The sequence below is a fragment of the Aquarana catesbeiana genome, linkage group LG03 (genome assembly GCF_042186555.1).
Source record: "Aquarana catesbeiana isolate 2022-GZ linkage group LG03, ASM4218655v1, whole genome shotgun sequence".
Taxonomy (NCBI): domain Eukaryota; kingdom Metazoa; phylum Chordata; class Amphibia; order Anura; family Ranidae; genus Aquarana; species Aquarana catesbeiana.
In genome coordinates this window covers 267,187,240-267,212,033 of record NC_133326.1, presented here as the reverse complement: position 1 = coordinate 267,212,033, position 24,794 = coordinate 267,187,240, and the positions used below count along the sequence as shown (strand labels likewise).

The 24,794-nt window shown below is 39.3% G+C and overlaps 1 protein-coding gene across 1 annotated transcript in view; it reads left to right on the top strand.

Annotated features, from left to right (window-relative positions):
• The window catches only part of TPH2 (tryptophan hydroxylase 2), a 471,842-nt gene extending 457,481 nt beyond the window's left edge, over nt 1-14,361 (top strand). Inside the window, exons 10-11 of the mRNA XM_073620034.1 lie at nt 10,807-10,940; nt 11,051-14,361. Coding sequence (XP_073476135.1) covers nt 10,807-10,940; nt 11,051-11,225 — 309 coding nt within the window. The 3' untranslated portion in view covers nt 11,226-14,361. The remainder of the gene's footprint in view (nt 1-10,806; nt 10,941-11,050) is intronic.
• The last annotated feature ends 10,433 nt before the right edge of the window (nt 14,362-24,794 follow it).

Here is a 24,794-nt window from a genome sequence, read left to right as displayed (position 1 = left end):
GTAATATTAGCGGTAACCCCGAGCCACACTCGGGATCGCATTGCAGGATCCTGGTGCCTCCTTACTTACCTTGTCCCCGGGATCCTGCGATGTCACCCGCAGTGTCCGAGGGCTCCGTCCCCCTCCGAAGCCTCTCCGTGCCAGGCTCTGTTCCCTGCGAGCGGCGCGACGCACGGAGGCGGAGCCTGGCGGCAAATTCAAAAAAATGTCAAAAGCATAACACATACAGTACTGTAATCTTACAGATTACAGTACTGTATGAAATGATTTCACATCCCTTTTGTCCCCAGTGCTTTGTCCCATGCCCTGCATGCAATTTTACATGATATACACTGTTCTTTCTGCCTGGAAACTGGAGATTGTCCATAGCAACCAAAAAGTGTCCCTTTACATCAAAAGTGGCTTTAGACCAGCTAGAAAACAGCGATAGTAAATTAGAACACTTGCAGAATTGAGCGATAGTGAATTGTGGGGAAATTTATTTTATTACTATTTTTTTTTTTTTTTAATTATTTATTTTTATTTATTATATTATAATTTATGTTTTTGTGTTTCAAACTTTATCATACCCGGGATATCTACTAGACTCTGGTTTGGACAGATTTAAGTGTGTTATTGTTAAGATTTACAGACCTACAATATAAAACGCCAAATTTCCATGCAAAATAATGGTACCGCTTTCAGCACCTAAAATCCGAAATAATCATACCGCCAGGGAGGTTAAAAGAGAGCCGGGAACGTACTCAGGCAGGTGCCGACAGGGGCCAGCAGGGGCCAGCACAGGGTGGAAAAAAAGAGGTACAGGCACTAGAAAAGAGTAGATGGGTGACAGTCAGGAAGAGTAGAGTGCCAGGGAGGCCTATCCTGGGCTGGAACATCCCTATAAGTACGCTCCATTAAGTGACATTGGTGAATCGAGTCAGGACCAGCACTGCTGGAGCTGAGGGAACTCCTTCAGTGAGAGTGGGGGGGGGGGTGAAGGGAAAGGAGGGTGCAGATGTGCTGGGAGTGGAGATGGCCGAAAAGTTAGAGGGGCTTTTAACTTAGGCGATGGGGGGAGGGTCCAGAGGTAGAGATGGTCAGCGCGGAACATTTTCCAGTAGTATTGGGGGCAGTCAAGATAGGTTGACTAAAGCACATAAACCCGAGGTAAGTATAGTAACAAGTCCTATTTGCAATCGCAGAACACCCAATAAGAAGACAGTATGCGACCGGTCTAAACTACATGGCATGTTCACCAATGCCAGGAGCCTGGCAGACAAGATGGGAGAACTAGAGATACTGTTGTATGAGGAAGATTTAGATTTTGTGGGAATTTCAGAGACTTGGATCAACAACTCTCATGATTGGCTGGCAACCATTCAAGGGTATTCCCTTTATCATGGGATAGAGAGGGTAAAAAGGGGGGAGGGGTATGCCTGTATATCAAGAATAATGTACAAGTGAATGTGAGAGATGACATCACTAAGGGTGCTAGGGAGGAGGTGGAATCCTTATGGGTAGAGCTCCAAAGGGATGAAACTAAGGGGAAAATAATACTGGGAATATGCTATAGGCCCCCTAACCTGAGGGAAGAGGGGGAGACGGACCTCCTATCACAATTTGGATTAGCAGCAAGGATGGGAAGTGTCATCATAATGGGGGATTTTAATTATCCAGACATAGACTGCGGGGAAGGAAACGCACATTCATCTAAGGCTCACCAGATTCTAAATGTCTTGCAGGACAATTTCATGGGTCAGATGGTAGATGCACCAACTAGAAACAAAGCGTTACTAGACCTACCAATTACCAACAATACAGACCTGATCACTGATGTGGAAATAAGGGGCAATTTAGGAAACAGCGATCAGAGGTCAATTAGCTTCAGTATAAATCACACAAATAGGAAACATAAGGGGAATACAAAGACACTGAATTTCAAAAGAGCCAACTTCCCTAAACTACGAACCTTGCTAGAAGATATAAATTGGGATAAAATCTTAGGAACAAAGAACACAGAGGAGAGATAGGTTTGCTTTAAGAGCATATTAAATAAGAGCATTAGCCAGTGCATCCCATTGGGAAATGAATTTAAAAGAGCGAACAAAAGTCCTGGGTGGCTTAACTCCAATGTAAAAATGCATATAAAAGCAAAGGAGAAGGCCTTTGAAAAATACAAGGCAGAGGGATCATCATCAGAATTCAGAATTTATAAAGAATGTAACAAGAAATGTAAGGGTGCAATTAGGGCGGCTAAGATAGAACACGAAAGACACATAGCGGAGGAGAGCAAAAAAAAATCCCAAGAAATTATTTAAGTATATAAACAGTAAAAAAGGAGGACAGACCATATTGGCCCCATAAAGAATGAGAAAGAGAAGGCAAAGGTATTGAATTTATTCTTCTTCTCAGTCTTCACGAGGGAATCGGGGGGCTTCAGTAACCAAAACTGCAGTGTTTATCCTCATGACACATCACAGTAAGCGCCCTCATGGTTAACAGAGGACAGAATTAGAAATAGACTGGAAAAATTAACATTAATAAGTCACCAGGACCAGATGGCTTGCACCCAAGGGTCCTCAGGGAACTCAGTCAAGTAATTGCCAGACCATTGTTCCTAATTTTTACTGACAGTCTACTGATTGGAATGATACCAGCTGATTGGAGAAAAGCCAATGTAGCACCAATATTTAAAAAAGGGCCAAAATACATCCCTGGGAATTACAGACAGTTAGCCTAACATCAATAGTATGCAAGCTCTTGGAGGGGGTTATAAGGGACTATATACAAGATTTTAGTCATGAAAACTGTATCATTAGCAGTAATCAGCATGGATTTATGAAGAATCGTTCTTGCCAAACCAATCTATTAATCTTCTATGAGGAGGTGAGCTGCCATCTAGATGAAGGAAGGCCCAAGGATGTGGTGTATATGGATTTTGCAAAAGCATTTGACACAGTTCCCCATAAACATTTACTGTGCAAAGTAAGGTCCATTGGCATGGACCATAGGGTGAGTACATGGATTGAAAACTGGCTACAAGGGCGAGTTCAGAGGGTAGTGATAAATGGGGAGCACTCAGGAATGGTCAGGGGTGTTAAGTGGGGTCCCCCAGGGTTCTGTGCTGGGACCAATCCTATTTAATTTGTTCATAAATGACCTGGAGGATGGGGTAAACAGTTCAATCCCTGTATTTGTAGACAATACTAAGCTAAGCAGGGCAATAACTTCTCTGCAGGATGTGGAAACCTTGCAAGAAAATCTGAAAAAATTAATGGGGTGGGCAACTACATGGCAAATGAGGTTCAATGTGAAAAAATGTAAAATAATGCATTTGGGTGGCAAAAATATGAATGCAATCTACTCACTGGGGGGATGATAGGCTCAGCAATGGCATGCAATGCCAAGCTGCTGCTAACAAAGCTAACGGAATATTGGCATGCATTAAAAAGGGGATTAACTCAAGAGATAAAGTGATAATTCTCCCACTCTGCAAGAATCTGGTCCGGCCTCACCTGGAGTATGCTGTCCATTTCTGGGCACTAGTCCTCAGAAACTATGTACTGGAAATGGAGTGAGTACATAGAAGGGCAACAAAGCTAATAAAGGGACTGGAGGATATTAGTTATGAAGAAAGGTTACGAGCACTGAACTTATTCTCTGTAAAGAAGAGATGCTTGAGAGGGGATATGATTTCAATTTACAAATACCATACTGGTGACCCCACAATAGGGATTAAACTTTTCCGCGGGAGTCTGGAACCCAATTTTCATTTTAATATATATATATATATATATATATATATATATATATATATATATATATATATATATATATATATATATACATATATATATATATATATATATATATTTTCAGAGGGAGAGGCCAGGCAGGTTTTATCATGAAATTAAACGTGAACTGTGCAAGCTTCTGCCAGTGGCAGTGATCCAGTCTGGCATATATATATATATATATATATATATATATATATATATATATATATATATATATATATATATATATATATATATATATATATACACATACATATACCTTGATCATCTGATTGAGGGTGAATACTGCTGTGCAAAATGCAAGCACATTGTTTCCCTGGAAGTCCAAGTTCTGAATCTAGGGAAACAACTGTCAGCACTGAGAAGACCCTCCATACTAAAGGAGAGCTGGGAACGTACCCCGCAGGCAGGTTTAAAGGGAGAGTCAGAGGTTCTGCACTTGCAACTTGTGTGGGGAGAGGGGTCAGAATTTGCAAATAAAATCATGAGAATAGGTCATATGATTCACTCTTTGAAGTGAAGACTGGACCCCATGGATAATTATTTGCCAGACTGGATCACTGCCACTGACAGAAGCTTGCACAGGTCACGTTTAATTTCATGATAAAACCTGCCTGGCCTCTCCCTCTGAAAATGCATAAATACATAGTTTCTTTGAGTCTGTGCATTTTTTAAATTTTTTCCCTTGATTTTCTTTGTGAATAAATACTGTAAATTTGATTTCTTGTTTAAAGCCTGAGTGGTCTTTCACTTAAAAAACACATGCTAGTTAAAGAGCTTGCATGGTGTGCATGGAGTGGTACAATATTTCTGCCTTTTTTGTGTGAAGTAATGTACTCTAATTTTGGGTGTTTTATTATAAATGTGCCTGGTGTCTTCTGATGGGACTACAGCTTAGAAATTATTTTTAGTGGCGCTTTACCGCCATTTTTGCTGGGGTTTTCAGACACTAGTGGGCGTTTTAACCCCTGCTAGCAGCCAAAAAAGGGTTAAAACGACCCGCAAAGCGCAGCTGCAGCAGTTCGGCAGCAGTGCCTATTCAGTTCAATGGGCAGGAGCGGGCACTGCTCCAAAGATGCTGCTTGCAGGAGTTTTTTTTGTCCTGTAAGCGCACCGCTCCAGTATGAAAGCCCTTTGGCTTTCACACTGGAGAGACAGGCGAGGCACTTTACAGGTGCTATGCAGGCACTATTTTTAGTGCTGTAGCGCCTGTTAAACATATCTTATCTCTCTGTTTGAAACGGCAGCCTATGGAAACTGTTTAAATACTGTTCTTTCAGTCATTACAAATTTTTCTGTGAAAGAACACACTCAAATTTTTATTTCTTGATACAAAGTAGTCCTGGTGTTTCACTGTGAAACTGCAGCTTCTTAAAAGTGATTAAATGCTGTGCATAGAGTCTGTACACAATTTTTGAATTCCTTTCTGTGAAATAATACTGTCATTTTTATTTCTTAATTAAAACTGCCTTGTTTCTCACAGTGAATCTGTGGCTTAGAAAAAAGGGAATAAATACAGTGCATGGAGTATGTACAATATTTCTGTTTTTTTCTGTACATAAATACTCTGTGATGTTGCTTTCTTGCCTAGTGTCTCTCTGTGCAACATTTCTGGCTTTTTCTGTGAAATTATACACTCTAATTTCTGTTTCTTGATGAAACATGCTTCATCTTTTTTTTCAAATTGAGGCCAAAAAGCTGCATACATACTATGCATCAGCTGTACAATATTATTGGCTATTTACTGGGATTTTTTTTTCAAATCAATGCTGGATACATACTTTTATTTGGTGGCCTCAACAAGAAAAATGATGCTTAAAGTTTTGTTGTATGAATTAATTAATATTTAGTTACCACACTAAGTTATATGTCATATTTACTACTGAAATATGTATTATATTTGTATACCTAATGAGGGCTGGATCACCGTCCCGGGAAACTCTTTATTTTTTCCTTCTTTCCTTCTTTCCATCTTTATCTTTCCTCTTTCTCCTTTTCTTTTATTATTTCCTAAAATATTTTGGATACTTAGTCTAATAACTTAATTTATCTATCTAATCTTACATCTATTATTCCAACTAGCGTATAGTAAACGTGGTTGTAAGATAACTCTAAAATTATTTTATTTTATTAATTTATTTATTTATTTATTTTTACCATATTGCAAACATCTTCTGATGTATGCTATGTATCCATGTACTGTATCATTTTATTTTTTCTTTTGTGAAAACTCAATAAATATATTTAACAAGAATTAATTAATATTTCATGTTCTTTTTGATTGGGTTCCTTGAATCAGAGTTGCAACTCCTTTTGAAATGTTAATGTTCACCTCTTCTATTGTTCTATCAATATTCTCCATATTGTCAGAAAAGCCCGTGGATGCAGTTGAAGCCAAATCAAAAATCTTTGTTCTTAAATATTTTATTTTTTGCCTTCAAAAGATTTTAGATTTTCTGGCAGCATGAGAGAAGAGGGTGCAGTCTCTTGACTCCCAACCAGCAGGTCACATATTTGGCGTTGGAATCAGGAAAATCCTTCCTTTCATTGTTTTGAAAGGTGCTCAGGATGGATGTCAGCCTATTGGGCTGGGGAGGTGTTCTAGGTACCCTCCTGGTTCAAGGCACTTGGTCATTGGAGGAATTTCATCTTCCTATCAATAATCTGGAACACAGGGTTATCCCTTTAATGCTGGACCTTATGAAGTCATCTGACCAGGGATTTGTAGGAAAAGGCCATGCCAGTGGCATACTTCTACCATCCAGGAGAAACCAAAAGTCTTGCAGTTCAAAGACAAGTGAATCTGATTCTGGCTTGGGCTCAAATGTACATTCCAGCCATAACTGCCCTGTATTTTTGCAGGCATGGAAAATTGTCAGATGGCCTTTTTCCAAACAGATTCTAGATCTTTGTCTCTGCCCTTAAGTGTTTTGTGTTCTCAGTCGCAGGTGAGAGAAGCCGGACATGGACTTCCTGGCTTCCAAGTTCAACAACAAACTGAGTAGGCTGGTCTCCAGATCCAGGAATCCTCTTGCCTTTGCAGTGGATGCTTTGATGACTCCATGGGGATCACTACTTGATCTATGCTTTTCCCCTCTCAAGCTCTTTCCTCATCTACACCCCTTGATTGAGATATAGGCAGATATGGAGAGAGATAAATCTCCAAGATGGCAGCCTTAACCCATGGTGAACCCTGTAGATAACCATTTCTTGTGCTACACAAAGAAGGTAGTTTTTAGGCCCAGAGCCTCTTTTCTTCCACAGGTGCTTTCTTCCTTTCATGTTAATCAGGGCATTTCACTGCCATTTCTCCACCCTGCTCCAACACATCCTGAGAAACTTTTCCTCTATTATCTGGATGTGGTACAAGCTGTTTGAGTTTATCTGTGTGCTACAGTGATGTTTCTTCAGCCAGACTCTGTTTGTCATCCCCAAAGGTCCCCGTAGGGGACAGCCTGCTTTATGTTCTGTTTTTGGGCTTTTCAGCATCAGACATCTGTTTCTTAAATGTGCAAAGCTTCCACCTGGTTGTGTGTTTCCACTTTGTTAAGTGTTACCAGAGGGACATTCAGGACTGGTTTGGGTCATAATGCTCTTCAGGCAGCTTTGTGAGTTCTGTTGACCAACGTCTGTTAACCTGTTGTTTTTTTCTTTTGGGCCTGTTAGGCTTTTGTTTGCTCACACCTCAGTTCGACTGCTTTTGGATGTTCCAGTTGGTTCCAGAATACTTCATCCTGTGTCCTGTAATGTATGATTAGGAAAACAGGATTTTTACCTTACCTATAAAATCCTTTTCTTTGTGTACATTACAGGACACAGGTCCTTCCCCTCTGTTATTATGATCCACTCCTATTGCTTGCTAACAAAACTGAGGCATCCTGGGAGTGGGAAGGGTTATATTGGACTGTTGCTACAGCTTTGTCTGCAGATTTCCCTGAAGATAGCAGCATAACCCATTAGTTGCAAAAAAAAAAAGCCCCTGGCACTCTGCCTGAATTTAAAGCACAAATCACATTTTTTCACATTTTAGGGGGTATTTAGGGTAAAACACTACTATGGAGCTGATAAAATACATTGTTAAGTGACTACATGAGGTGAATATAGGGCCAGGAGACCATGCTGGGGAAGTAAGTGAAGGCAAATATGTATGAAGGACAAAAAAAATTATTACATAAAAATCCAGCATGCATGAGAACAAAGGGGTCATTTACAGCATATTACAATCATGGTAATTAGGGATTGAGGAAATAAATACAATATATTATCAAACATTATATACAAAAAAATGTGATATTAAAGGATAAAAATCCTACCTTAATATACTCCTTCAGCAGGCCCTGGATGATGGCAGAACAGGTCTCCGGGATAATGATCCCCAGAGCCTGGGGGGAGATGCCTGTTGAGAACTTCAAGTCCTGCAGGCTTCTCCCCGTTGCCAAGTACCGCAGGGTGGCGACTAGCCTCTGCTCCGGAGTGATAACTTGCCTCATGCAGGTATCCTGCCTGCTAATATAAGTGGTCAGCAAAGCCAACAAACGGTGAAATACTGGGTCCGTCATCCGGAGAAAGTTCCTGAAATCATCAGGATTATTCTCACGGATCTCACAGAGCAAAGGCATGTGACAGAACTGGTCACGCTGGAGCAACCAATTCTTGGTCCATGAACTCCTCCCCACCCTGTTCATGGACTGGGCTTGTGTCAAGGTAAGGACCCCAACACCAAGCCCCCTGCACAGCACGCACTCTACGAGGAGTACATATACGCAACATGGCTAGAAAATGATCGGCTGCTCAATACGACATAACAGAACGCACTGAAGAACAGCAAGGCCTGCGAAGAGCGACCTGAAAAAACAGCAACGAGCGGATAAGATCACGCTGAATAATACGATACGAACTGACTGCACGCACTGAAGAGCAGATACAAACCCACAAGCACAAACTGAACAGCAGAAAACAATCTGAAAACCACGAGTCTGAAAAAGCACGAATCGTCTCTCACCAAACTTTTACTAACACGAGATTAGCAAAAGGAGCCCAAAGGGTGCCTCACTTGGTTCAGAACTGCCCTTTTCTAGTCTTGTTGTACGTGGTGTACGTCACCGCCATCCATGGATTTTGTTATCGGAATGTCCGATCAATGTCCGATCGTGTGTACGGGGCATTAGAATTTTCTTAGGAATCTTCATTTGGAAATCTACTAGTTTTTGGCCAGCTTAAAAGCACTTTACAGAGCAAAATTGCCCTGATTGTGTTTGTTCTCCCCACCTATGCCAATCTGTTGTACATAGAAGGCCGACTTAACCACTGATTCAAGTACCTATGTGAACTGTAAATAAAAATCCATGTGATGCTTTTTCCATTAAAGTGATTATAAACACTTTTTTAAATAACAAACATTTATACTTTCCTGCTTTGTGCAATGGTTTTGCACAGAGCATCCCTGATCCTCTTCTTCTTGGGTTTCCTGCCGAGTGCCCACCATAGCAAGTCAATTGCTATGAGAGCACACATGCAAGCTCGCTCCTGAACCAGCTCTGTGTGTCCATTGACAATTAGAGCATGGGTCATCCCCGTCCCCACTCCCTCCTCACTGACTTGATTGACAGCAGCGGGGGCAATTGCTGTCTCTAAATCAATGAGGGAGAGAACTGAGAGAGACGCTGCTCTCATGCACATAGTTGGATCGAGATCGGTCTCGTGTAAGTATAAGGGGAGCTAGCAGGAGCTGCACACTGAAGGGTTTTTTTTTACCCTAATGCAGAGAATGCATTTAGATAAAAAAAAGTTCGACCTTTAGAACCACTTTAAAGCTGAACTCCAAGTGAACAGTTAAATACAAACAAAATACATCTAAATTTTACTTGCCAAACGATTTGTATTTATGTCCATTTAATTTTGAGATTTACAATGCTCTGCTTGGTGGTGAAGGTGACCTAATTTGTCTCTAAGGACAAACTGTAACACTTATGCCCCGTACACACGGTCGGACTTTGTTCGGACATTCCGACAACAAAAATCCTAGGATTTTTTCCGACGGATGTTGGCTCAAACTTGTCTTGCATACACACGGTCACACAAAGTTGTTGGAAAATCCGATCATTCTAAACGCAGTGACGTAAAACACGTACGTCGGGACTATAAACGGGGCAGTGGCCAATAGCTTTCATCCCTTTATTTATTCTGAGCATGCGTGGCACTTTGTCCGTCAGATTTGTGTACACACGATCGGAATTTCCGACAATGGATTTTGTTGTCGGAAAATTTTATATCCTGCTCTCAAACTTTGTGGGTCGGAAAATCCGATGGAAAATGTGTGATGGAGCCTACACACGGTCGGAATTTCCGACAACAAGGTCCTATCACACATTTTCCGTCGGAAAATCCGACCGTGTGTACGGGGCATTACAGGTTTCCTCCACCCCCCTACTCTCAACACAGCTCAACAGCATGTTTTTACCAACCCCTAACTGCAAGTGTAAACGCGCCCTTATAGTGTATAATTTATATCTGTCTGGAGTTCCATCAAATAACCATTAAAATATTTGCTTTGAGTTTGTTTTAAAGCCCAGAATACACAGGTATGACATCAATTATCTGAAATGCTTTACACACTTTTGTTTGAATCAAATATAATCAGTTATACTGTATGTAGAAAATACTTGTTTAATATCCCTGATAACTCCTGTCTTTATTATGCTGTTTTTTCTGTTCTGCTCAGAATCGTGCATAGTACATATCTTTCCTTGATCTTTTATGCATGCACAACATTATTAATAACAGTTAGGAAAAATTCATTTTTTATCCTTACGTTTTTCTGGATTTACGAAAAAAATTTTACCCTAATGTTTTTTCTAGCTAACTTTCTTAAAATTAAATGCTTGAATTAAAATTCTTACAATGTGTGCTCAACTTATAAGAACATAACCAAACCTACAGCAAATAACTTGTAAGAATGTTTTGCCTTTTTTTTCTTTAAGCACTTCTTAAAAAGGTGTTGTGTTTTTTTTTTTTTTTCCTCTTACAGCATGCCTTGTCTGACAAAGCTACTGTGAAAACGTTTGATCCAAAGACAACTTGCTTGCAAGAATGTCTTATCACTACCTTTCAGGATTTGTACTTTGTGTCAGAAAGCTTTGATGAAGCCAAGGAAAAGATGAGGTACATTTAATTGTTAAGAAAAAAGACAGAAACCAAAAAAAAAAAAAAAAAAAAGATCATAACCAGTGGTACTATTTTTACTTGCTTTTTTCTGTCTTTTAATTATTTAGAGAGTTTGCCAAGTCAATCAACCGTCCCTTCTCAGTTTACTTCAATCCTTATACCCAGAGTGTGGATATCCTTAAGGACACTAGGAGCATTGAAAATGTTGTCCAAGACCTGCGTAGTGATCTCAACACAGTGTGTGATGCTTTAACGAAAATGAATAAATATTTGGGCATATGATTTTCACTGAACAAACAAGTGATCCTTAGTAGACATCTTCAGGTATTTTCATCTTAAAGTAACCCTGTCCCTCAAAGATTTTAAAGGAAGCCATACTGGTAAAAGAAGAGTGTAAATGCTTTACCTAGAATCTGATCCAGAGAATTTTTTTGCTTTCTCACACCTATAAGTATTGATCTCTTGGGTCCCCCCACCACTTCTGCTTGTCTCTTCCTTTAATCCCCACCCATACTTTAGTGATGTAGAGGTCAGTAGGAGAAAGCAGGTGAAGCTGCATGAGACCAGTTGCGTGGAAAGTGTTAGATTCTATGTGGACATTCACGGAACAGGAGTAGAATTAGGCAGCACAGGTAGCTGGAAAAGTAAGTATTCACAGACTTCTTTAACAGTGATGGCTTTATTAAAAATCATTTACTATAGCGACAAGGTTGCTTTAGGAATAAAACATCATAGAAAAAAATGTAGGCTGCCATTGCTGACCTCTCCTAAAAATTCTAGCTGCTCGTCTTTCATATTCAGGTTTCTGCTTTTATACTTTGAGTTATTGATGCAGAAGAAGTACGTAGGTAGGAATTTCAGATTTTTCTCTGACTTTATACATACTTGCTCCAGGTCAGTGAATAAAAAAAGTGTTTTAATTTTAAATTTTAACAGCCAGGCAACTAGTATTTTCAGAAGAAGGCTGATTTTGGCAGCCCCCATGCTTCTCACAAGACAGATTTTCTTCACATACTGAAGCATAATTACTATAGTGAGTAATGTTCTTTTCTGATTCAGTCCTTCTCCAAATTCTACCACATAAAATAAGCTTTAACACTCTTTATATTGTAAAATTTCTGTAAAGTACTAAAAAAAAAAAAAAAATCAACACTGCAGTGTAGCCTACAACATGTATGGTATATTCACATTATTTTGAATTATATTTTTCTGTAAAATACAGTACCATGGTGATTCAACTGATAAAGTGTAAGTGCTTCAATTTGTTTACCTTCCACATAGAATTTATTTTACATTATTATTTAGTTCAGCAGTAACACTCAAAGCCGCACTCCCAGGCTTATCCATCTCTCTCAATCAAGCTCCAAGTGAAAACAGCTGGAAAACCAATTTGAATAAAAAATGCCTAGCCATATTTCTATTTGCCAACACATTAACAAAGACATTCCTGCTTTCGCACTAATATTGGGAGACCAAACAAAAACATTTGTTTCTTCAGTCTGAAACTCATGAAATATAAGCACAATATATTTGCTATAATTGCTTAAATAGGTAAGTCAATGTGAAGTGCTGATCTAGTTGTTCAATATCTGTAAAGACATTACTGATTAAGCTTGCTCTGACACTGTAGAATCTTGTAAAGCAGAAAATGTACAAAGCTCACTTCATCTAGTCTGGGGCACAATACAGAACATTTAAGGTGATGGAGCAGGATTTTTTTTGCAATACAGCTGAGAATTTAAACAAGGCTAAAAGTTAAATCTGAGTCCTTAAAGCAGAACTGTCATAGTATAAACAAAAAATCCTGCACTGCATTCCACGTATATGCTGAAATAAATTATATATTTACTATTTTATATTATTTTTTAATTAAAGATGCCAGCTAAAATACTCTACAGTTATAAATATTATAGAATATATAGAAATTATATTTTGTTTGGATAACACAGTTAAAAGTGTTCACTTTCATATTTAGAGCTGAACCTCAGGCAAACTGCAAAATTTGCAAATTAAATATATAATTAATTATAAACCTGGCCTGCCAACAAGAATGAAAGCCTCCAAATAAAAAAAAATGTGCACCTGCACTTTAGGTTTTCTCTTAGTGCCTACAAAGCCCTAGAAATACCTGTTGGCCCTGTAAGTGAAGCTCACCTTCACCCATGGCTTTGAAAGAGGAAGGGGAGCAGCACTGCTACACTGCTCTTAGATTCAGAGTTGAGTTATTTAGGAAAGGGGGCACCCTGTGGTGAGTTCCTTCTGCTACAAGGCTGATGGGAGTAGTGACAGCGGTATCAGTACTTCTGTCAGCCCAGTGTTGGGAGCAGAGAGGAGAGCAGGACAGAGTTGGGAGGAGGAGCAGGCTGTGTTCTCTCTCCCCTCCTCCTTCCTGCCTGTGCAGCATTCCTGTATTAACAATCTGGCAATGGTGTTCATAGGAATACATAAGTGCTGCACTGGCAGGAAGGAGGAGGGGGGGAGAGAACACAGCTCACACAGCCAGGTGCCACCATCTCCACCTCCAGCTCCTCCTTGCTATTAGTGCAACATTCCTGTATTCCTATGCACACAGCTGCCGACTTCTGAATACAGGAGTGCTGCCAGATTGGGACTTTGCGGGCTTTGTTTACCTATCCCCCCCCTCTTTTTTTTGTCATTTTACACTCCCTGCCTGACTTGATTTTGACATGGGAATAAGACGGGAAGCTGATGTTACATACAGTTTATATAACACTGATAGCGGGTGCATTTGCTAGTAATGAAAATAGTTCATTTGGGCCAGCTTGGTCAAACTATTTATTCAAAATGAAATCTTGAGTTAGTCTTAAACCCTAGGGTTGATTTTCTAATGCTGGAGAGTGCAAAATCTGGTGCAGCTGTGCATGGTAGCCAATCAGCTTCTAACTTCAGCTTGTTTAATTAAACTTTGACAAAAAAAAACCTAGAAAACAAACAAAAACTGGGAGCTGATTGGTTTCTATTCACAGCTGCACCAGATTTTGCACTCTCCATTTTTAGCAAATCAAACCCCTGTGTCTATCAATGAAAAAAAAAAAAAACAACAGATTGTATTGTTCAGTACAAAAATCCTGTTCTTTGTTTACTTTATGAAGCATTGTACTTTAACATAATTTCCCTTCAGATTTAAATGTGCCTTTTAATAAAATATATGAGCTTTGTGCTGACATTTAACCACTAAATTACATAGCTTATAATTTTAATGTTAAAGAAGGTGTAGTAGTTGGGGAAAAAAAATAAATCAATCTCAAACCAAAGATGACAAAACATATCATCCAATTAAATAATGTTTGTTGTACATTATAAATTACTCATCCAGAACTATGTTTTCTTTTTCACACAATAATATTTCCTTGTATGAATACAGAATGAATAAATGTTTACTTAATTTTAGCAGACTAAATGATTTGTTCCTCGTTCTTGATTGTCTTACTCATAAGGTAAAAGCTACCATATGTTTGCTATACCCCTATGTGGTCCAATAATACTTGGATACTAGTGCAATTTCATATACAACTTGTAAATAAGAAAGGAATATGGGACTTTCAATGAGGCAATTGACATGTGGAGGTAGAGGGGTTAGTAAACATTATTTATTTATGACAATAGTATGAAACAAGTAAATTCAAATATATACATACACATGCACACATGGCATGAACATAATGGATACATATATGTCAGCTTGGCAGCACATGAGAAGTAATGAATATTGATAAAATGGTATAAATACAAATATGTACACATGTCATGGAAACGGCATTTGGCAATAAGATGAATAATATCGATCTTGAGCATGATTAATTGTAGATATAATACAAGATATTTCCTATTAACAGGCATTGTTACATATGCAACAGAGCTGCTGTAAAAACTTGACTGAGCACCCCATGGAAACTCGACGTGTTTCATGGCTATATGCCATTCATCAGGAGTTGGGTACAGAAATAAACTGTAAATACAAATGGATATGTAGTGTTAGTTAATATATTCTGCCCCTAAGGGGAGAAAAGACCTCATGGGGAGAAAGGGATCTATACTCACAGGTCGGCCAAAGCACTGTGCTTGGCTAGCATCGAGGAAGATGGGACCCCAGAATGGTTGTCTGTTCCGGAGCTGAGGCAAGGAACCCCTCCCTGGCCAAGAAAACATCCACATAGCATGCCGGATCGCCACAACACATTCCACATGTGTGGGGATAATTGCAAATATAGTGTTTTGAAAAATATGTACAAAGATATGTGAAAAATATGTAAAAAAAGTGAGAAAATATGAAAAGTGAAAAAACATGATGAGTGTTTGGGATGAAGAAAAAAATTTAATAAGTGTTTTATATATATATATATATATATATATATATATATATATATATATATGGGTATGTTGCATGTGTCAAAAAAATAAAAAAAAGGGAGAGGGCTAGAAAAAAATGTGCATAACTTACGTGTGTGTATCCAGTGAATGGGCTGTGTGTGCTACCTATCTGGAGTAAAACACATAGTGAAATGGTAAGACAATCAAGCTCACCTGCTTATGTAATCCAGGTGTGGGGTGGGTCCCCGACCAACGTCATGCACAATGTCGAATGAGAATAGGAGTTGACAGTGAGATCCACCACCGGTGCAAGCGCCAAAGTGGAGCCATTCCAACCCCATCTCCGCTGTGAGATAGACAGAAGATGTCCCTGCATTGTGGTGTCAAAATATGCCACAAACAGGTCATAGCATGATTCCGATGCATAGGAGGGCACCCGCCAATATCTCAAGAGAGACACAGAAGGGTAGCACTGCTACGCATCGCAGCTCCGGAATGGAGACAAGAAAAGGGCGCCCCCCATCCCCAACCCAGACCAGCCTCAGTGTAGATAGAGTCATATAGAACAACAGAGGCCCAGTAGGAAAATATTTTGGTACGTAGGTAAATTGTAATTAGAAAAAATGGGCGTGGTATCAGATGGTATAAAGGCGTTGCAGGTCACTATATAGAAACAGGTGTCTTCCACCCAAAATTGGTGAAGAAAAAGAGATATGACCTGTCAAACACCATAGTGACCGAACCTCCATCCCTATTATATATATATTAAAAAAAGGGAAATTAGTGGGACTTTGAATGAGGAACGTCACTATTACAGATATTGCATATGTCATTATTATATACAGAGAAAATTGAGTACTGTCCGTGATACTTTTTTTATTTGCATTAACATACAATTTTTAAGGACAAGCTTTCGGGGTATGTCCCCTTCTTCAAGGTTCAAGCAGTACTGATTCACAAATTTTTAAGCAGCATGTTAAAGAAAAAAAAAAAAGGGAAAACCAAACACATACAAATCAATGGTAATAAAGATAGCAGCAGAGTTAGTGAGATAAGACTGAGGAGAGAGCTATAGAATGCAGGGGGGGATACTAGTCACAGAGGGGTCGTAAAACTTTAGCATAGTGTGTAAGGAAACCAATATCTAAATTCAGGCCGTTATTTTTTGTGTCAAAAAGAAGTATCATTCTTAGTTCAAACATTTTCCTTTCCTGGATAGTTCTGAAATTCCCTTTAAGAACTAAAACATTGAGGTCTTCTATAGCGTGGTCCGGTTGTGAGAAATGATGTCCCACAGGTGTGCATAAACTGTCTTCTTTATGTTCTTTGATGATATGTCTGTGCAAATTCATCCTCGCTTGCAACTTCTGTCCTGTTTCACCAACATAAGATCCTTTGCTGCACCTTTTGCATTGGATGAGGTACACAACATTACTGGAGGTACAGTTGTAAGATCCCATGATATTGAAGGTCCCATTTGTGTGTGTAACACTTTTGGATAGATTGATCTGGCTGCATAGTTTGCAGTGTTTTTTATTGCAGGGTTTGCTTCCATTATTTGTGACTTCATAATCAGAGTGAAGTTTCCTGCTGATTAGTTTGTGTCTGAGGTTGGGTGGTTGTCTGAAAGCCAATAATGGGGGTTGTTGGAATATTCCTTTTAGAGTTTCATCCTCTGTTATAATGGGTTGTAAATCTTTGATTATCTTTTTGATCCCTTCAAGTGCTGGGTTGTATGTGGTGACTAGAGGTACTCGGTTATTTGTTTTTTTCTCTGTGTATTGGAGGAGATTTTCTCTTCGGGTTTTCAAGGCTGTGTTTATGCTGTTGTTGATGGTTTTTTCTTTGTAACCTTTCTTATGGAAGGAGTCTGCCAGTGTTCTGAGAAGTTTATCTCTGTCTTCTGGGTCTGAACAAATTTGGTGGTATCTGATGGCCTGGCTGTGTATGACGGCCCGTTTAGTGTGTTGGGGGTGAAAACTGGAACTATGAAGATAGCTGCATCGGTCAGTCGGTTTTCTGTATATCGACGTGTGAAGCTTGTCATCCCTGATGTATACTGTAGTGTCCTCTGTAGTACCTCTAGTCACCACATACAACCCAGCACTAGAAGGGATCAAAAAGATAATCAAAGATTTACAATCCATTATAACAGAGGCTGAAACACTAAAAGGAATATTCCAACAACCCCCATTATTGGCTTTCAGACAACCACCCAACCTCAGACACAAACTAATCAGCAGGAAACTTCACTCTGATTATGAAGTCACAAATAATGGAAGCAAACCCTGCAATAAAAAACGCTGCAAACTATGCAGCCAGATCAATCTATCCAAAAGTGTTACACACACAAATGGGACCTTCAATATCATGGGATCTTACAACTGTACCTCCAGTAATGTTGTGCACCTCATCCAATGCAAAAGGTGCAGCAAAGGATCTTATGTTGGTGAAACAGGACAGAAGTTGCAAGCGAGGATGAATTTGCACAGACATACCATCAAAGAACATAAAGAAGAAAGTTTATGCACACCTGTGGGACATCATTTCTCACAGCCGGACCACACTATAGAGGACCTCAATGTTTTAGTTCTTAAAGGGAATTTCAGAACTATCCAGGAAAGGAAAATGTTTGAACTAAGAATGATACTTCTTTTTGACACGAAAAATAACGGCCTGAATTTAGATATTGGTTTCCTTACACATTATGCTAAAGTTTTACGACCCCTCTGTGACTAGTATCCCCCCCTGCATTCTATAGCTCTCTCCTCAGTCTTATCTCACTAACTCTGCTGCTATCTTTATTACCATTGATTTGTATGTGTTTGGTTTTCCCTTTTTTTTTTTTTTTTTTTTTTTTTTTTCTTTAACATGCTGCTTAAAAATTTGTGAATCAGTACTGCTTGGACCTTGAAGAAGGGGACATACCCCGAAAGCTCGTCCTTAAAAATTGTATGTTAGTGCAAATAAAAAAAGTATCACGGACAGTACTCAATTTTCTCTGTCACAATTGCACTAATACAGCTACAATCAAATCATTATTATATAAATGTTTTATTAATCAAATGCAAATATACTTGTAGTACAATGTCAAATATACCGCCAGGTGCCATAGACATGGCATTTTAGATGTCTTAAGTGTGAGGACCCTGGAAAGGGTGCACTAACAACCACAACAGAACTCACACGTGGATGGCAGGGGAACACTGCCAATCCAAAAATCAATTGCCTCCATCCCTAATGCATATAAATGAGAGAGGGGAGTTTTGGGACTTTAAATGAGGCACAATGAATGTACCTCCATCCCTGATTCAGGTAAATAAGAAAGGAATATGGGACTTTCAAATAGGCAATTGACTTGTGGAGGTAGAGTGGTTAGTAAACATTATTTATTTGTGATAATAGTATGAAACAAGTAAAAAAGTATTTTCATATATATACACATACACATGCACGCATGGCATGAACTTAATGGATACATAAATGTCAGCTTGGCAGCACATGAGAAGTAATGAATGTTGATAAAATGGTAAAAACAAATATGTACACATGTCATAGAAATGGCATCTGCCAATAAAATGAATAATATCAATCTTGAGCATGATTAATTGTAGATATAATACAATATATTTCCTATTAACAGGCATTGGTACACCATATGCAACAGAGTTACACAGAAACATGGGAAATCACTTGTTTTTAATGGTGTCCATTCACATCAATGTGATTCAGTATGGCACGGTTTTGGAAAAGGTTCCTGTACTACTTTGGTGCAAATCCAGCAAGATTTTGGCCCCAAATAACCACTTGCTGCCAAATCACATACATGTATGGCATTGACTTCAAGTGGTTATACTGAGATGATGCCTGCAGCTACAGGCATCGTCCTGGTATTTTTTCAGCTGGTGGTAATCTTTCTTGTAAAAGTAATTATAGCAGGTAACTATCTGCTAGATTGTTTTTACAAGCAGTGGGGTGGGATGGGACTCCCACCCCCCCCCCCCAACCAGCCAGAGACCCGAGCGACCATCCAGCTGAACATAGAGGTATTCAGAGACTGGATGGCTCTGATCACTTCTATGGTAAAGGAAACAGGAAGCGATGAGCGTCTATCACTTCCGGTTTCTCCAGATGTAAACAACGCCATTTAAAAAAAAGAAAACCATCTGATCACAGGTATCACCACAAATATCAGATCATGGGCAGTAATTCTAGCACCAGACCTCTTGTGTAAATCTAAAGTGCTAACCTGTAAAGGCTTTTAAAGCTTTGCCTATGGATAGTAAAATTTACATTGTTTGTCACTCTTGCATCCGCACTTTTAAAATGTAACATGTTTGGTATCTATTTACTCTGCATAACATCATCTTTTAAATTTTACCAAACAATTGGGTATTATATTGTGCATTTTTGCATTAAAATTCAAAAATTGTATTTATTCCTAAAAAATTATATTTGAAAAACCACTGCCCCGCAAATACCATGTGACATTAAAAATTGCAACATCCATCAATCTATTCTCTAGGGCCTCTGCTTTTTTATTTATTTTTTTATTATTATACAGGATTTTGTAGCGCCAACAATTTGTGCAGCGCTTAACAAAATGAAGGCAGACATTACAGTTGCATTACTTTTTTGGTACAAGAGGAATCGGAGGGCTCTGCTCGTTCAAGCTTACAATCTAAAGAGGGAGGGTCAATTGATACAAAAGGTAATAGCTGTAGGGGATAAGCTGATGGAGCTCTGCTTTAAAAAAATATATATTTTTGTGGGTTCTAGGAAATTTTACATTAAAAAATACATATTGTTATATGTAAATAAAAAGTGTCAGAAAAGGGCCTGGTCTTCGAGTGGATGATATGCAAACTGCTTCAAAGTAGCATCCAAATTGTGTACAAGTTGCACTAAAGTTGCACTACATAATAACACTGAAAGTCGGATCAAAATTGAGTCACAGCAGTGTAAACCTAGCTTATTCAGATAATATGCAGTAACCCGTAGCAGCAGCATCAGCAGCCATGTTTCAATAATTTAGTGCTGTCAATGAAAACCCAATGTGTGTTTGGTTGCTGAGATCCCACACAGCAAAATATGTGCCATATATTATTAAAGTATGTTACATATGCCTTTGGGCATATTTAGTCAGAGCTAGTATAACTAGATCATTGGAATTCTCTTTTTACTTGAAGCTTTATCTAGCATAAATGATGCTAAGTGAAAGTATAAAAGCCCCAAAAAAACTTATGGTATTGGTATGTATAAACTGCAGGAATGCAAGGTATTAGTGTGACCAATATCAACAAGCATGAAAGCCATTATCTGATTGGCTGCAATTTACAACACCCCAGATTTCCTTTCTTTCAGTGTTTGTGAATCGGTGCTTTTAGTACACTAAAATGTAACCACTTCATCACTGGAAGGCTTTACCCCCTTCATGACCAGGCCATTTTTTGCGATATGAGCACTGCGTCGCTTTAACTGACAATTGCATGGTTGTGTAACATTGTACACAAACAAAATTGATGTCCTTTTTTCCCACAATTAGAGCTTTCTTTTGGTGGTATTTGATCACCTCTGCGGTTTTTATTTATTTATTTTAAAAAAAGAAAGAGCGTCAATTAAAACAATCCCAATAAATGTATATTGATTGGCTTGCGCAAAAGTTACGGCATCTACAAATGATGGGATATTTTTATAGAATTTTTATTTATTTATTTTTTACTAGTAATGGCGGAGATCAGTGATTTTTAGCGAGATTGCGACATTGCGGCGGACAAATCGGACACCTAACCGACACTTTTGACACTTTTGACACTTTTTTGGGGATCAGTGACACTAATACAGTGATCAGTCCTAAAAATATGCACTGTTACTGTACTAATGACACTGGCAGGGAAGTGGTTAACACCAGGGGCGATCAAAGGGTTAAATGTGTCCCTAGGGGGTGCTTACTAACTGTGTGGGGATTGCTTTGACTGGTAGAACACAGAGATCCCTGTTCCTACTTAGCAGGAATACAAGATCTCTATGTTCTCCCCTGTCGGGAACAGCGATATACCTTGTGTACATAGGCAGATCACCGTTTTGCCTCTCTGGGGAACGATTGTGGGTGGCCCCCAAAGACTACTGCACAAGTACAGTTACGCTGTTTCACACACCTAGACCACCTTGCCGCAGTAAATGTGTGGAAGGCGGTCCGGAAGTGGTTAAAGGACCACTGTATTAACCATTGACCAGGCACTTTCTGGCACTTTTTGTATACATGTGAAAATCTGTTTTTTTTTTTTTTTTTTGCTCGAAAATTACTTAGAACCTCCAAACATTATATATATTTTTTAAAGCAGAGGATCTAGAGTATTTGTGCAGTGGTTTTTCAAACGCAATTTTTGGGGAAAAAATGTACTTTTTAAAATTTGAATGCAAAACAATAAGAGCAAATAAGCAAATAGATTTCAAACATGTCATGCTTTAAAATTGTGCACGCCCACGCAGCAGCGACAAAGTATGTAAATTTTACGATCCATGGGGGATGCTTTAACCACTTGCTTACTGGGCACTTAAACTCCCTTCCTGCCCAGACCAAATTTCAGCTTTCAGTGCTGTCACTCTTTGAATGACAATTGCGTGGTCATGCTACACTGTACCCAAATTACATTTTTATCATTTTTTCACACAGATAGAGCTTTCTTTTAGTGGTATTTAATTGCTGCTGGGTTTTTATAGTTTGTTATAAAATTTTGAAAACAGGTAATTTTTCTCCTTCATTGATGTGCACTGATGAGGCTGCACTAATGGATACTGATAGGCTGTGCTGATGGGCATTGATGGGCACTGATAGGCAGCACTGATAGGCACTGATAGGCACTAATAAGGCAGCACTGATAGGTGGCACTGATAAGCACTGATGAGGCGGCACTGATAGGTGGCACTGAGAAGTGGCACTGATGGGTGGCACTGATGGGCACTGAGGGTTGGCTCTGATGGGTGGCACTGAAGGGCACTGATAGGTGGCACTGATCACTGATGGGTGGCACTGGTAGGCACTGGTAGGTGACACTGATAGGCAGTACTGATCTGTGGCACTGATTATGAGACATTGATGGGCACTGATTGGCAGCACTGGTGGTCATTGATGGGTTTCACTGTGGGCACTGGTAGGTGGCACTGGCAGCTGACACTGGTGGGCATAGAAAATGCAGCTGCGGCTTTCTGTGTGAGGGACCGATGTCCCTCTGACAGAAGCCGGTAATCGGCTTTTTTTCCCCCTCACGAATAGCGTGAGGGAAAAAAATACCTACTACCAAGCTTCTGTTTACATCACGTGATCAGCTGTCATTGGCTGACAGCTGAACACGTGGTAAGGGGTCGGGATCGACCCCTCACTCTGATCTGTGATCAGCCGAGTCTCAGACTCGGTGATCACAGAGCGTGCCGTGCGACCCGCAGGGATGCACAGACAGCAATTGCTTGGGAGGACATGGACGCCCTCCTGGCAGATAGGGCCCATGCTGTAGCCATCTTTCGGCTATAGCGCTGGTGGAAAGTAGTTAAAAGCCTTTACAGGTTACCATTTTATATCTACAGAGGAGATCTAGTGCTAGAATTACTGCCCATGATCTGACGTTTGCGGCAATACTTCACTTGTGTGGGACAATCTCTGTGTGCAATTAATTTTTTTTACTCATTCATTTATTTTATTTTTATTTATTTTTACACTGTTGCTTTTCACTTTTATCAATTTTATTGCTGTCACAAGGAATGTAAACATCCTTGTGACAGCAATAGGGCCGTGACAGGTACTCTTTATGAAGTAAGTAAAACCCCAAATCCCTCCTTTGCACTTGAAAGCATTCAAATTGCCAAGATTTGCATTTTTGAATACTTTTGATTTTCAAAAAATGGCGCCGATGACAGTCAGGTAAACCAGACGTGATGACATTGCTTCCAGGTTATCAAAGCAGAGATCCGATCAAAGTTGGTTCTGGCTTTGTATGGGTCTCCGGCCAGCTGACAGACCTGTTTATGCAAAAACAGCACAGTTTATGCATAGGGTATGTACATATTCAGTTCAAAACCATACACATTTCCATTGTACTGAAACCTAAAGACTGAAGAGACATTAGCTCTTGACTGAAAGACAATTTTGCTTCAGGGATTTGCCATAATTAAACACTGTTCACAGCTTTACCTTTAATTACTCAAAGGTTCTGCAGATGCATAAAAAATAGTTTGACTATTCCGTTCTCCAGATGTGCTGCTGTGACACAAATATGACACTGTACCTCTATTCTCTAAATATTAAGATGTAGATGCAATCAGTGCAACTCCATGATTAGCTATGCAAATGAATGATCAAATTAATATAATCCAAAGTAGAGATGAATAAATGAACACATGAAATCTAAGGAATCAACAAATATTCATGCATGGATGTCAACATGCATTCTAAATATTTATGTAAATTAGTATGTGTTAATTACAATGATGATCCACATTGAGAGATGGGGAAGTTTAAGAAAAATTGCATTAATATTAATAGAGCTTTTGATATACTAACAAATGCATATCTTGAACCTGTCTGAAAGTTTCTAATTTTTCCTTGCTCCATCTACTGTTGCAAGAAATTGTGGTAATGTTCTGAAAAAGGTTTTTATGAATTCTGAGGAGATGCTGCAAAGGGTATCAAAATTCTGCACACTCTTTGGGTAGTATCTGATATGTGCTTTCAGTACCAGAGCTTTTTCATTAAAATGACTTCAATAGTTTGACATTACTCCTGACATTTACCACTTTACACTGTTAAACCATAATTATACCTATATTGTGTTCTGAAAACAATGATATAAACAGCATCTTAGAACAGTGTCATACATGCTAGTGTTGGATACAGTGTTATGGAAACCAACAGAAATCTCCATAGTACTGCCACCCAAGTACTTTGCTACATTTTGTTAACATGTAGCCAGATGCTGGGCTACAGCAATATGTAAAAGGAGACACTGCTTTTTATTTCTCTCTCCCTCTACTGAGATACTGATGTTATGCTGCACCATTCTCAGCAGCCAGCAGGGGGAGAACTAAAGCCAAGCAAGCCCATAGACTTCTATGCAGAGTGCTGAGAAACCTGGAACTGGTAGTTTGAGAAGACAGCCATTTAATTGGATAAATGCGCTCCTTACAAAACAAATTCCAATAGGCTCTCTGCAGTAGGAGGAGTGTGGAGATGATTTTTATTAAACTGCCCAGAAAAGCTCTTCCTTCGAGGAGTATTCACCTGCCAGTGAGGATGCAAGCCTGAGACCCTTGGGCATAGCAGCATCACCACCCACATCACAGATCCTGCACCGCTGCTGCAGAGAGGCTAAAGCATTTACTCACCCTCTGCTTTCCACCTCTTGATTCCCACTGCTGATTACTGGAGGCTTTCAGGGGGACACTGAGGGGGCCCTTCTTCTACAGTGAGCATCCACAGCACTATCCTGGAAACTGATGACAATGCTATCCACCCATTATTGACAC